This window comes from Lotus japonicus, chromosome 4, assembly GCF_012489685.1.
Source record: "Lotus japonicus ecotype B-129 chromosome 4, LjGifu_v1.2".
Taxonomy (NCBI): domain Eukaryota; kingdom Viridiplantae; phylum Streptophyta; class Magnoliopsida; order Fabales; family Fabaceae; genus Lotus; species Lotus japonicus.
The window spans coordinates 17,973,086-17,987,513 of NC_080044.1; the positions used below are offsets into that span (position 1 = coordinate 17,973,086).

Below are 14,428 nucleotides of genomic sequence, written 5' to 3' on the forward strand. Positions count from 1 at the left end.
TGGATTGGATATTTCAAGCTAACGAATATTTTCAGCTCTATCAAGGCCCTCATGAACAGAGATTGGAGCTTATTTTTTTATATGAAAGGAGAGACAATTTGCTTGTTCAAATGGATTCACAACAACTATCACATCTCATAAGTTGCATTATCTATTTGATGCAAGTTACGATAATTTCTTTTGAACACGATGAGCGCACAACTCATAGGTTGAATTATCTCTCCGTTGCGACTAACGATAACTTGGTTAATTACGATGAACATACAACACATATGTCACCTTATCTCTTAGTTGCGAGTATCGGCATCACAAATTAAATCCTATTGCGGACTTTCAAAACATAAGATTCAACTAAAACATAATTTATATACAAAGCTTAAAGACTAAAAGTAAACCATGTCTTTAGACTCCACCTTTTGATCATGTAGTTCAACAAAGTTGCATACACCAGTTTAAGTCAACCTCAAAACCAACCTTTTCAAAACATGAATCAAGGGAAATGTTGCTTTTCAATTGAAATAAAAATATTGGCAACCTCTTAGAAAGAATTCGACAGTATAATGTAGGGCATCAAAACACTTCGAACATAGTTGAATAAGTGTTGAATAGACATAATGCCTAATGCATAGTTGATAACTCGTATTCACTCACAATAATAAAGCCTAATGCATATTGAGTCATCATCTATTCGAGGATAGATAAGCATTATAGCTGCAGAATTGATATATATCTAGTGTTTTTTCAAGCCCAGCATGTGCAGAACTAGTCCAAAGTAGTTCAATCTATATGCCAATTTGATAAACTCTAGCTTGAAATTATTCCAAGGAGGGTACCTTGGTTCAATTTCAAGGCACAGCCTTCTATGCATTACTGCTTTTTCATGGCTGAAAGTGTCAAAGGAGAACTTCCCATGGTACCTTCCCATGCCACTCTGGCCAACACCTCCAAAGGGGAGTGTATCACATAAAAACTGCACAAAGAAGAATGACACTAATAATTAGATTAGATCTTTTTTTCTTATATTATTCCTTTCTTGATGAAAGGGAAAATTCATGGGAGAAAAGCAAGAAAAAAAAGCAGTACTTGAACCAGTGAATCATTGAATACGACACTCCCCGAAGAGGTTTCTGATAGAATCTGTGTCTTGAAAGCTTCATTTTTGGTGAAGGCATAAAGGGTTAGAGGTTTTGGTCTTGAATTGACAAATTCAATAGTTTCCTGAATATTTTTCACCTGTACAAACAGCAAGTTAAGAGTTCAACAAGACAATGGCACAATATATGTCAAAATTAAGAACATAAAGTGGGATTAATTGAGAACTCTCACTGTGATCACTGGAAGCAGTGGTCCAAAGATTTCTTCTGTCATTATCTCCGCGTCTAGTGGAGGATCTAACAAGATTGTGGGCTCAATGAACCTGAAATAGTTGTAATAAATTCATGAGTTGAAATAATCTGAGTCCTAATCAGTTCATGCAGGTTTGGAAATTCTCCTAAAATTAACTGTAAAACCAGATTCAGTTCTATGGAGAAGCTTTTGCGAGTAGCTTATGGGTGCTAGAATTGATTTTGAGGACATAATAGGTGATCCAAAAATACCATGTATTTCCCTGCAGGCAGAAATTTACATTCTAAGCTGAATTGAACAACAAAGATTAGAGTCAACTATTACAGGTTTTCTTCATTTGCGGAGCCGCCATGAACGATGGAAGCAGCAACAAGAGGGTCTTTAAGAAGATTGCCTAATCTTTGAAAGTGCTGCTTATTCACTATTCGCGACAATGACTTTGACTCTAATGGGTTGTCACCAAAAAACTTTCTGATGAACTTCTTCAATAGTTCTATCTATAAGAAAACCAACAAGTTATTTATCAGAATAAATGAAATTTTAGAACAAATAACAGCTTGTGATGTGTGATCAGTGAATACCAGATCAGATGAGAACTTCTCTTCAACAAGAACATAGTCGATTCCTATACATGCTTGTCCATTACACGCTCCCCACTTCCCTCCTACGATTCTTTTGACAGCCAACTTTGTGTGTACAAAATGTGCAGAAAAGCAAACCAAATTAGACCTTGAAATGAACTTGAATGTGTCATTGTCGACAGGCAATAAATAATCCCGCTTGGATATGGATTAAGGAGCACTTATTGGAGCTTCTCTGCTAAAAAAAGCACTCGAAGTGTTCTTTGGTCCACATCCTAACGGGCGCAATAACTCATGTGAACTACCTTAAAATCTGAAGGATTGGAAAGGGAATCAAGTATGGCAGGGCATTTTCCACCCAGCTCCAGAGTAACAGGAGTTAAATTCTTAGCAGCAGCAGACATGACCATGCTAGCCACACGTGGACTTCCTGAAAATGTGATCCACAATGGATATATAATTCTAGAGTAACAGGAGTTAAATTCTTTGTTTTTATTTCCTGTATTTTCGATACAACCATGTTTCAGCCTCTCTAAAAGGACCAATACCAAAAGAAAAAGACAATGGTCGTTTTAGTAAGTTCGAGCAGTCATAATTGTCTTTTTTCGTTTGGTATTGGTACTATTCCGGATTGAATCATGGTTATTTCGAAAATACAGTAACTGAAGTCAAACAAAAAACAAAGAAGGGCTAAAACCAATAATTTCTATTTTCTAATAATAATAATGCAGAAACCAAAACATATTTAAACCAATAGAAAAATTAAATTCAATATACACATTAGTACATTGCATATTATAAAAAATAATACCAGTGAAGAATATTTTGTCCCATTTCTGCAGCAGTAGCTGTTCACACACATCTGCTCCACCCTCAATCACCTTGATGGCATTAGAGTCCAAGTAGTGAGGAAGGGTCTTGGCAAGAAAAGAGGAACATGCTGGAGCTTGCTCTGATGGTTTTAAGACCACAACATTTCCAGCAGATATTGCCCCAATCAATGGATCCAATGCCAATACTGCATGCAGTAAATTTATTACAACTTTTAAACTATTTCTAAAAAAGCAAAGTATATATTGATAATAAATTGAATCATTCCTGAGATTCTCACTCACTGATGGGGTAGTTCCAAGAAGAAAATATGAGAACCACTCCAAGTGGTTCTGGCAACACTTCTCCTTTTGCTGGGAAGAAAAGCAAAGGAATAGGACTCTGCATTAATAGCCCCAAAGTGGAGGAGGTAAAGTTAATAGCTGACATAAAATCTTAACCAGAATAGTGGGGAAGAAGCAGCTGAAAAACAGTACTAGAACATGAACACCCATGATGAATTATTATGCAATATGTACAAAATGAAATGATATGAATGCATGAGAAAACAACTTTTGCTGCACTCAGCTCTAATCTAAGGATTGAAAATTCTGAAACTTGTATTTCTAATTACTTTATCATATCAGAAAATAACCTATTGACTGAGATCCTCCTGCTCCATGTTGGCGCAGGTGGATCACATAACCAATCATCTCATATACAGAATGCTCAACTCCTTGATGCACCATTATATTTATTTCTGGATCAGGCTTACATAAAAAACCCAATAACTGATATTCACATTATATGGTATTTTTAAAATAAAGTGTTAGAAACATTATATAGAACTGTTCACCTATCTTCACCCTACTCTATAAGTTTTTGCGACAAGTGGTTGATGACGAAGCAGTTGAATTTTCCTAAATTTACTGTAGTACGTCATTGCTCCATAATAATTTGATCTTGACAGCTTAGATATAAAGATATTGATTATACATCTGAATTAATTTTGAATATGAACAAGTTGATTATCATGCTAAACTGTGACTGCGGTGAATTTAGGAAAATGTGACTGTAAGGAAGTTGTATTCGATGATGACATGTTATTAGAGTCTCTGAGACCCATCATCAAGCTTTCTGATAGTTGGTTCACGTACTTAAGCAAGACAAATAAGAAAACTAATTAAAATGAAAGGGAAAATTTAATCTAAACATAAGAAATGGAAGAACCTGCCTTCTTAGGTGCCATCCATTTGTCAACATTGTTCAAAGCGTTGGTGGCTGATTTTACTACCCCTCCAACCTACAGAAATGTCATACCAGTCAATACAATTTGAAAGGAAAATTTTATAAGATAAGGATCATTAACAATCAGTACTGCAATTACAAACAGGTTATATGGTGCAAAGTGTGTGAGATAAATCAATGTCTAACAACATTCTACGAAAACTATGATGCGGCTTAATGATGATTAACCTCGTCGCGGTAAGCTTCAACAGGGTGCTTTCCAAGATCTTGATAAAGAGCTTCAAAAATGGCATCTTCATTGTCATGAACAAGGTCTAGGAGAGCTTTGAGCTGCTTTTTCCTCCATGTCACACTTCTTGTTCTTCCAGTTTTGAAGCACTGCCTCAACTCTCTAACAGTCTCTTCTTCTGCTTTCCCACCAGTGTCCATGGCAATTGAGCTTCTAAGTCTTGGTCTAGTGGCAGTATTGGATTGCTGCTTTATTTTTCCAACGATTTTCATACCCTTTTATGTCAATGTGATTAATTATAGTGGGGTGGTCTCATAAATGCCATGTTGGTTGGAATCGCCTAACTGTCTGATTTAACCACTGATTTTGATTATGAAGACATTTGTTTTAGGAGAAAATGTGTCATTTAATTTTTAGGAGATAATTTGTCGGTTGTGATCAATGGACACTTCTTTTATTGGATAACTATCAACAAGCTGGGATGGATAGCTTATTTGGTGAGCTAAAGAAAATGAAAGGTATTCAAGGGTGAAGGGTTATGTTCAAACCCTAATGAATAAACGAATTTACTAATAATTAACAACTAATATTTGTTTGTAAAAAAATTCTAACAACACATGTGATTTGTGTCAGTTTCATACCGCCAAATGTTATAGAATTTAAAAAAACATTAAATGTGATTGTGGAGGTTTCAAACCCCAAAAGATATTTTTTAGACGCACAATTTATGGTGGTTCCAAACCGCCTCAATTTGTTTTTTTTTTAATTCGACAACTTATGAGGGTCAATAGTCGTTACAAACTGCAGGTGTGTCAATTTCCACCAAAAGAGCTCATCCCATTTTATCTTTACCAACTGAAGGTATTGTTGTGTATATGTTGCCTTAATTATATAATCTCTGTGTTTCAAAAAAAAAAATTATATAATCTCTGCTTGGTTCAAACTCACTGGAATTTTAAATGCTCTCTTCCCTTAAGTATCAACAATTGTATTCTACCCTCATCTAAAAGCTAGCTTTTCAGGTACGGAGCCTGACTATACAATATGAGTTGAAACTGAAAATCATACTAAAGCCTCTAAATATGTGGAAACTGAACTATTGGTTGGTATCACTTGTTGAGAATAGGAGGAACATAAATGTAAGGGAAGAAGTTGGTAGGAAAGAGTAATCACACACACCTACACACCAGAAGCAACAACCCACCAAAGGACAAATTAACCATCCCTGCTTGAAAGAACATGCAAGGAGTGAAATATATAGCAATAAAATATATGTAAGCAACCAGAGTAAATAAATAAGTAACCAAAAGCGACAACAAATATCCTCCAAAATGTGAGAGATTAAAACCATAAATCGAGTGTAGAAAAATTTCTACTGTAACAATAACATGTAGAACAACAAAATATCCTCCTATCAATAAGGATACCACAAACAAGTAAACAACCCTACTTACCACCCAAATAAATAGTTTGAGCCACATAATATAACGAACACTAAAATCCCACAGAAAAGTATTACAAACAATAACAACTCAAAAGACTGAAAAGAGTTAAAGAAACATATAGGGCCTGTTTGATAGCAGTTTTAGTTTTCAGTTTTTAAAATAGTTTTCAGAAACAATTCTTAAAAACAGTTTTCAGAAAAAGAAAACAGTTTGAATGACATGTTTTCGAACATTTAGAAAACTGATATCTGAAAACTAAAAACTGGAACTGAAAACATCTTTTACCTGTTTTGGTTTTTTAGTTTTAAAAACTGAAAATGAGAACTGTTTTCAAAAACTGTTTTTGAAAACAGGTCTTACCAAACAAGTTTTCAGTTTTAAAAAACTGAAAACTGTTTTGGAAACAGTTATCAAACATGCCCATAATGATAGAAGTGGAATTGGGCTCCAAGAGCATAATCCCTCTAGGCCCAAGCGAACCATCTCAAACCCCAAGTGGCTCAGCCGCTCAGTAACTTTGACTTAAAAAATGCAATTTCATTGACCTTGATAAGGGACTTCTAGTTGAAGGACATGGTCAGTTGCTGCAACGATGAAAGCTCAAACAGAACATAAAGGAGAAAGCCACTGATTCTCGCGCTCGGCCACGACACTGTTGACGCGGTTGTGATACGCGGGGTCGATGAAGACGGGAAGTGAACGTCGGTGCAATGAGGCATAGGCAAAGAGCGGTTCCAAGCAAGACTTCTAGGTAGAGGGGTACATGAATGAACCGATCTCACACCCAAACAAGAGGTTTTCCGAGGTTGTATAGGTATGAGACTATACAACTTAGTGTTGCAAAAATGGGGATGAACAACACGAACACCGAACCGAACAACAACGTTGGTGGAACAAAAACAGCAACATCACGAACAGTACACCTTCACGAACCAGAACCTCTAATAAAACAAGCTGAGTCGCGAAAATCAATTCGCTGTCCTTGAGAGTTTTATTCGGGTATCATCCCAAACACTCTCCCAGGATTAAACAGCCTCTTTCGGCAATAAACCGGGTGACAGAACTAACGAGATTAACTTAATCAATACGCCCAGGATACAATTTAGATGGGAGAGGAAGGGAGAGGAAGAACTAGTTTTCTGCTATATGTCTTCATGAGAATAAGCTTAGTATTTAGAGGGGATGATTTCACCAAATACAAGATAGTGGAGTGCATAAATGATGGGCGGCGGAAATTAAATGGTGGGCGGCAAACCTTAATGAGAGGGTGGCAACACAATAAACAAAGTTGATATATTCTAGGTTGGACGGTGGCACTTATGGTGGATAGTAAGCACATGTAAATTCTGTTTGAAGTTTTGAAATACTCACAAATTTTCCAACAATCCCCCACATATTTCAAAAGTTCAAGGGAATAAGAAGAAGAAACTTCCTGGGCAACCTCCAGGAGTGTAATTGTTTCGAATCTGGTGCCTTTTGGGCTATGAACCAGACCTAGACTAGTAAGACTTAACACACAAGTGAATTGGTGGAGCAAGCTCTATGAACCAAGACGCTTTGGTGTGTGCTAGAGGCCTTACCAATCATTACACCCCCACAGTTCTCGCTGTTATCGCTGTGGTACGCTAAACGGCCATGCGCGTGTCTGGTATTCTTTGAGTGCTCTAGAGATCAGCCAAATCTCATGCAAGCGGCTCCACTTGACACTCATATAGGTGATTCCATCAAGTATATGCCGCACTTCATATACCACCTATAAGGGCTATGGAAATCATTAAAAGCTCTAAGGCTTATCCTCTCAAAATGCAGCACAACACTTACACCCTAGGAATGGACTATACAATAAAATTATTTAGTGCTGTCAGATCAATATGAATAACTTGTTATTACCCATATGAACCTTCTTCACGGGATCTCCAATCACAAAGGTTGGGTTACCATTATTCACTGATTCAAATTGGCTCAAGTCTCATTCCCCTCGATGTGTCATCACTAGCTTCATGCATAGTGTTTTGTTAACGGATCTTCTTCACATAATTTAGGGATACAACCCCATCATATTGTAGCTACCTCAAGATTATTACGTATACGTTTTTGTCTCAGATTGGTAATAAACTATGTTTATTACTTTCACCAGGTCTACTTAGACACCTTCCAAGTGACAACATTACCAGGTCTACTTGGACACCTTCCAAGTGACAACATTAAGCTCACAAATCAATTTCTCATAAACATCACTCTATTCTTCTCGTAGAGTGGATATCCACCATAGACAAATGAAATTGATTATCAAAATGCATTAATACAGATGGTGTAATTTCATTCAAAAGGAATTATCGCTAAGTAGTTTCTTAACCACTCAATTCACTACCAGCCAACTCCAGAGTCACAAACTCTGATTCTATAGTAGTTCTAATAATAGATTACTTGGCTGATTTTTCAGCACAGCACCACCAAGTGTATATGCATAACTATTAGTTGATTTTATCTCATATGAATTCAAGATTCATCTATCATCGATGTATCATTCAAGTACACCGGAAAATCGACTGCATATGATACCATAATTCATGGTACCTAGAAAATATTTCCTAATTCCTACAAGCGCTTCCCAACAATCCTTATTGGGGCTATGAGAATGCCTGCTCAATCTGTTCACATAATATGCTATTATCTTGCATAAACAATAATAATATGATGTAGTAAGCTACCAACAATTTAGGCATACTCATATTGATAAAAAAAATCTTCAATATTTTGCTTCACTTTAGTGTTTGAATTGTAAGGGATGCTCACAAGTATAACATTATAACGACCAAACTTTTCAGAGATGCTTTTCAACGCAATGCTCATGGGATAGTATGAAACTATCTCTCTTCCTTATAATTTTAACACCTAATATCGCGCTTGCATCACCCATATATTTCATATCAAAATGATGAAAGAGGTTTTCCATGTACAATTCTATCACATGTACAAAATTAGCATACAAAAAATATTATAATACATTCACCATCCAATGTTTAGCATACATGCATTTATCAACATCAAAGGATGAGAATCATTCACTAATCAAAATCTGATCAAATATCTTATGTCATTGTACAGAAACTTGCGTTACACCATATATGGGGATTCGAGGAGTTGCAAACTTTATTTTATAAACCCTTAAATTCAACACCTTTAGGTTAAGATATGTAAATCTCTTCCTCTAAGCTACCATTCAAAATGCAACTTTAACATCCATTTGATGAATCCCTAATTTTTAGATGAAAGCTAAAACAGTTAAAAAGCAAATGAAAGAAATTTCTCTATCAAAGCAAAATATCAAAATCTCAAAATATTTCTTTTGTGAAATCTTTTGCAAGTAAATAATTATTCTTCTTGAGATAAATCAACTAAAGTTCATCAATTAATTTAGAAATTAAATCCTTTTAAAAGTAATAGCTTCTTTCAGAGCGTGATTCATAAGAAGAAATAGCACCAAAAAAGGATATAGGGTCGTAGACAAGTTAAATAATACATTTCCAAAAAGGTTCGCTTCCTTTGTCTCCTCCTTCTCAAATCCTCATTTTCATGTCATTATCATTGTCATAATCATCTCAAGATTCATCACAATATTCATTAGACTTCTTTAATTGACAATGAGAAATATGATCAGTCCAAAACAGAAATATGCTCAAAGTTCATCAACTCCATAGTTTTTGTGATAGAATTGCAATTATGCATGTCATTCTTCTAAAGTACAAAATCTATACGCAGCACCAAAGAACATGCAATAAAAAATTTTGAATCATATTTTCCTTTTCTTAAGATTAAGAAACATTACCTTAGCAAGACACCCCCACATTTTTAAATATTTCAATTGGAGTTGATAGCCTTTCAAAAACTCATAGGGTGTCTATTCAGTTTTCTTATAAGGGATCATAATTGAAGTAGGCAGTAGATAAAATAGCTTCTTCTAATATATCATTAGGTGCATAAGCACTTACCAGTATTGCATTCATCATGTTTTCTTCTGTTTCGGTTTTCCTTCAGCTACTTCACATGATGAAAAGGTACTTCATGTTATATACTTTCCTTTGGCAGGGTCTACATCACTTGGATTTTTATTTCTATCTCACATCTTAAAGGAGGGAAACATGTCCAAAGATAGTTATTAACCAATGAGAGATAAATAATTGTACTAATTTACAAACATTTCTCATAACAACAAAAGATTAGTCATTCCTCCGACCCTTATATTAATATTATGAATCTACTAAATTTAAAATTTCTTGCTACACATGTCATAAAACCAACATGGAAGAAGGCTATATGGTTTAGATTAATGCCAGAACAAGACTAGGACCATCTTACTCATCCAAAGCCATGCTATATCCGAGTTCTTATAAATCTCATAAGCATAAGCATGGATTTGATCTATAGCCAACAATGATTATCATTTATCAAACATAAGCAAGTCAAATGATACAGTATATCCAAAGTTTTAGGTCACTAATTGATAAATCTTCGTTAATATCTAAGAGGGAACATGAACAAGTATATATCCAGATGAACTAAGAAAACCATATCACCTCATAATACTAATTTCTTTAAGTGCATTATTAAGCTTATCAAAGGAAATTGAATTAAAAGAGACATGCTCGGAATTGAAGAATGTTTCCACAAGGCTTTAAAAGATAGGGGTTTTCAGTGTCAAAGTTTGTATAAAGTAGTATGAAACATAATACAAAATCTATGTTTCAAAATTCAAAGTCAAACATGTTTCACTAAAGATCCGATCTTCGTTGTTACCAATATATTGTAGTTTTCCTGTTTTTTTTTTTTCAATCAAGAATTTGTGCAGCTTGAGAACACATAAAAGAAAACAACCAATGCGTGCTAAATTACTGCAATGCATCAATTAACACAAAGGCACATTCATCTATAATATATGTGTGAAGCCTCTCCTACTAAATAGAGTTTCTTTCATACGCATATTGAAACGCACCGTTTCAATTAGTATAGGAAAAAAAAAAGGACTTAAAAGAGAACAAAGGAAATCGACCCTACCCCACCCCACCCCACTTTCCCTTTCTCCTTTCACTTTTCCTCTTCTCTTTTCTCCTTCGACAGCAACCCTTCTCCCTTCTCTTCTTGAATTTTATTTTTCTTTTCCTCACCAAAACTACATCAATTGCCACCTATAAGCTACAATTATTTGAAGAAGAAGAAGAAGCTGGATGTTTTTAAGTGGGGAAGCTTTTGGTTAGTTGGGTGCTAGGGTTTATGCTATAAGAGAGGAGAAGAGTACCCACCCAGTGAAGGGTACTCACTTGAGCTCAATGAGGTATATTCACAATCTAAAATTCTAAAGAATTGTATTCTAGTCTATGTTAGTTTTGGGTAAATTAATTTTAGGGATTTGAGCTCACAATTAAGGATTTCATGGTTGCTTTTGGATAATAGATATCTAAATTAAGTTCCTAAAGAATTGAAATCTGTTGTTGGTGTTTAGATTTGCCGACCACGGACTCATCCGGACATCTTGAAGTTGTTGGGAGCGCTTCTCTTGATCTTTCATAGTTGTGAGTGGTTTATGGCCATTGCGGCATATTTTTAATTACTCTACGTTTATGGTTTTGACTATTTTATTATAACTTGAAGTATCTATTTATTTAAAATTGGGGGAACATCATTTCATTCACAATACTATCTTTTATTGAGTTATTTAAGGATATGCAATCAAAAATGAATAATGAATTTGAGAATGATTTTAGTTTGTTTTAAGCTATGAAGTTACAAACTTTATGTATTGAATCATGTTGGACTGAGAATTACATCTTGATGAGCTTTGATAATCATTGAGAACATTCATATTTGAAACTTTGATATGAGATTGCTTATGGTTTTGAAAAGATGATTGTGGGAATACATGTTAGAACCCCGTAGCCGTTAACGGAGGTAACGGCCTAGGTGCACCTAGTTATTTGATTTCGGGTGGAGAGGGCTATCCGTTAGATGGAGCCGCCAGTGCACGGAAAGGGCTATCAACGAGATGTAGCTTCCCCCGATGAGATTGATGAGATATGACATGATTCCGGGTGGAGAGGGCTATCCGTTAGATGGAGCCGCCTCTTGGATACGATAATCCTTAAGAGGAAAGGGCTATCAACGAGGTGTAGCTCCCCCCGATGACACGATGTGACTTGAGAAAGGAAAGGGCTATCCGTTAGATGGAGCCGCCCCTAGGGGAAAGGTCACCCCGTAGGAGGAAAGGGCTATCAACGAGATGGAGCCGCCTTATGACTATGGTTCTCTCATGTGTGTTCCCTATTGTATTTGGATTATCGGATTTTGAGTGATTTTATAAATTGAAAATGCTTTAACCGCATTATGATTCTTTAAGTTTTCTCTATGTCAAAGTGACAGTGATTTGAGTTAGAAAAGCATGAAGCTTTTACCATGTCATATATGTTTTATGAAAGCGATTTGAGTTACTTGACTTGATCAAATGTCATATTTATCCTGAGTTTTAAAGAGAAAATCGTGCCTATGATGTTCCCCTTCTAGTTCATGGTGGTTAATAGGCCCTCACTAAGTCTTTGTGACTTACCCCCTCCTTATTTCCATTTCAGATTCACAGGTAGCTGAGTAGGAGGTTGTTTCAGTTGCAGCTTGTACAATTACTTCTTTTTTGTTGGCATCCTACGGTTGGTGGCCATGTTGATGTCTTTTGTTGATCTTGTTGGTGTTCTGCAGCTATAAGGAATATGTAGTAGTCATATTTTGTAAAGTGCAAACAACTCTATGATGTATTTGATGACGTTGCTTCTTGGATGTTGGATATGTATATATTTGGATCCTTGGTTGGATTTTAAACCTCATTGGCAGGTCTTTTTATTTTGGGAAATGAAGATATACAAAGGAAACTCTATCGAATTATCGCTTGAACTTGTTTATTTTTATAAGTGATATTGCAGAAATGAGTTGTGAGGAAGCAGGCTTGCTAGGCTATGGTAATAGCTTACGCGCCGGTCACGGCTTAGGTTTGGGTCGAGACTAAGTTGGTATCAGAGCTTTGGTAGTAGGTCCTAATAGCTGCAGACATGAGGTAGTAATAGAATCTTGCTAGTAAATTGTGAACTGCGGTACAACTTACTTCCAAGATGCTATTAACATCTCATGGTAGTCCTAGAGTCTTTTTCAATGTTGTGATTGAGTCTATTCTTAATTCCTTCAAGATTGAGTCTTGTCTTGTATTTGATCAATATTTTGTTCTTAGGTGAGGATGCCACCCAGGATAAGGATTCCTGCTAGAAGGGGAAATTCTGATGAGTCCGCTACCCAACCCCAAGACCTTCCTCCAAGGGGTCGTGGTCGAGTTAGAGGGAGAGTTGGAGGAAGAGATGCGCCGGCTAGGCGTGGATTGGCTGATGAGGTAGCCAATGATCAGGTTCCTAGGGCAAGGAGGAGCAATCCAGGGGTTGCAGAGCTTGCAGCTACCATGCAAGTGTTTCAGCAATCTGTGCAACAACTTATAGGAGTTTTGGGTGGGCAGCAATAACAAGGAAACCCAACTCCTATAGCTAATGATCCGCAACAAGGAGAAAGACAGGGACAACAACAACCAGCAGCTAGCCTTGGTGAGATCACGGTCTCATTGGCAGACTTCATGAAGCTCAAACCGCCTACTTTTTCTGGGTTACCGAGTGAGGACCCACAGAGGTTCATTGATGCTTTGGAGAGACTATGGAGAGCCTTGGGGTGCTCATCTGTCAGGGCCGTAGACTTGGCGTCATTCTAGTTGGAGGGTATAGCACGTGATTGGTATGATACATTGATTTATTCGAGGCTAGTGGGATCGCCTCCATTAGACTGAGTTCTTTTTCTTAGCACTTTATGAGTCGTTTCCTTCTAGAGAGTATTAGAGATGGTTTAGTCCATGAGTTAGAGAGACTAGAGCAAACGGAGGGCATGACTGTATCAGAGTATAGTGCTCGTTTTACTCAGCTCTCTAGACATGTTCCTTATCCTCTCTCAGAGGATATGCGTGTCAAGAGGTTCATCAGAGGCTTGAGGGAGTATTTGTATAGATCTGTGGTTGGGTCTAATTGTTCCACTTTTACAGAGGCTTTGAGTTTAGTACTTCAGATTGAGCAGCGACAGAAGGAGAAAAACAGTGGTACTCGAGACTCTCGCAAAAAGCAACGACTAGAGGCATCACAGAGTAGCCAGCCGAGTCGTGGCAGTGGATATGGTGGACAGCTGAGGTCAGTGATTCCAGGGAGTGTATCTAGTGGTCGGTCTTCAGGCTCTGTGCAGAGTCATAGATCACGTTCTGGAGTGCCTTCCCGACCTAGTTTTTCTCAGAGGCATGGTGATGTGAGATCTATTCCTTGTCCTACTTGCGGGAGGTTTCATTCCGGAGCTTGCTTGGGAGATAGTAGAGCGTGCTATCAGTGTGGCCAAACTGGTCATATTAGGAGGGATTGTCCTTTGACTATGGCACATCCTTCCTCTAGTCATGCATCAGCACCAGGTGGAGTGGCTTTAGCGTCTTCTCATACTCCTACAGCATCTATGAGACCGTCTGGGAGTGCTTCAGGTTGAGGTTCTGGAGTATCTCAGTAGGGTGGCAGAGGTACTAGTAGAGAGGTCAGGGACAGGCTGGAAGAGGTCAGGCACGAGTGTTTGCTTTGACTCGTCAGGATGCTCAGGCATCCAATGCAGTGGTTACAGGTACACTTTCTGTATGTTCTCAGGATGCTCGTGTTTTATTTGAT

General features: G+C 37.0%; 1 protein-coding gene across 1 annotated transcript; it reads right to left on the reverse strand.

Annotated features, from left to right (window-relative positions):
• Window positions 1-346: 346 nt before the first annotated feature.
• Window positions 347-4,486, reverse strand: LOC130715561 (aldehyde dehydrogenase family 3 member F1). The gene is made up of 10 exons (XM_057565678.1): window positions 4,215-4,486; window positions 3,973-4,041; window positions 3,044-3,140; window positions 2,740-2,946; window positions 2,234-2,358; window positions 1,929-2,033; window positions 1,672-1,844; window positions 1,327-1,417; window positions 1,084-1,233; window positions 347-970 (listed from the first exon to the last, which is right to left on the reverse strand). Exons 1-10 carry the CDS (start codon window positions 4,413-4,415, stop codon window positions 731-733), a joined length of 1,458 nt encoding a protein of 485 aa, XP_057421661.1. The 5' UTR covers window positions 4,416-4,486; the 3' UTR covers window positions 347-730.
• Between the last annotated feature and the right edge of the window lie 9,942 nt (window positions 4,487-14,428).

What these genes read in the sequence shown, in the direction of transcription:
- LOC130715561 (XM_057565678.1), bottom strand. Translation starts at nt 4,415, where the DNA reads ATGGACACTGGTGGGAAAGCAGAAGAAGAGACTGTTAGAGAGTTGAGG. An exon ending in AGAAGTTCTCATCTGATCTG is followed by an intron (nt 1,845 to 1,928) that starts GTATTCACTGAT and finishes GTTTTCTTATAG; the next exon opens with ATAGAACTATTGAAGAAGTT. An exon ending in CACTGCTTCCAGTGATCACA is followed by an intron (nt 1,234 to 1,326) that starts GTGAGAGTTCTC and finishes CTGTTTGTACAG; the next exon opens with GTGAAAAATATTCAGGAAAC.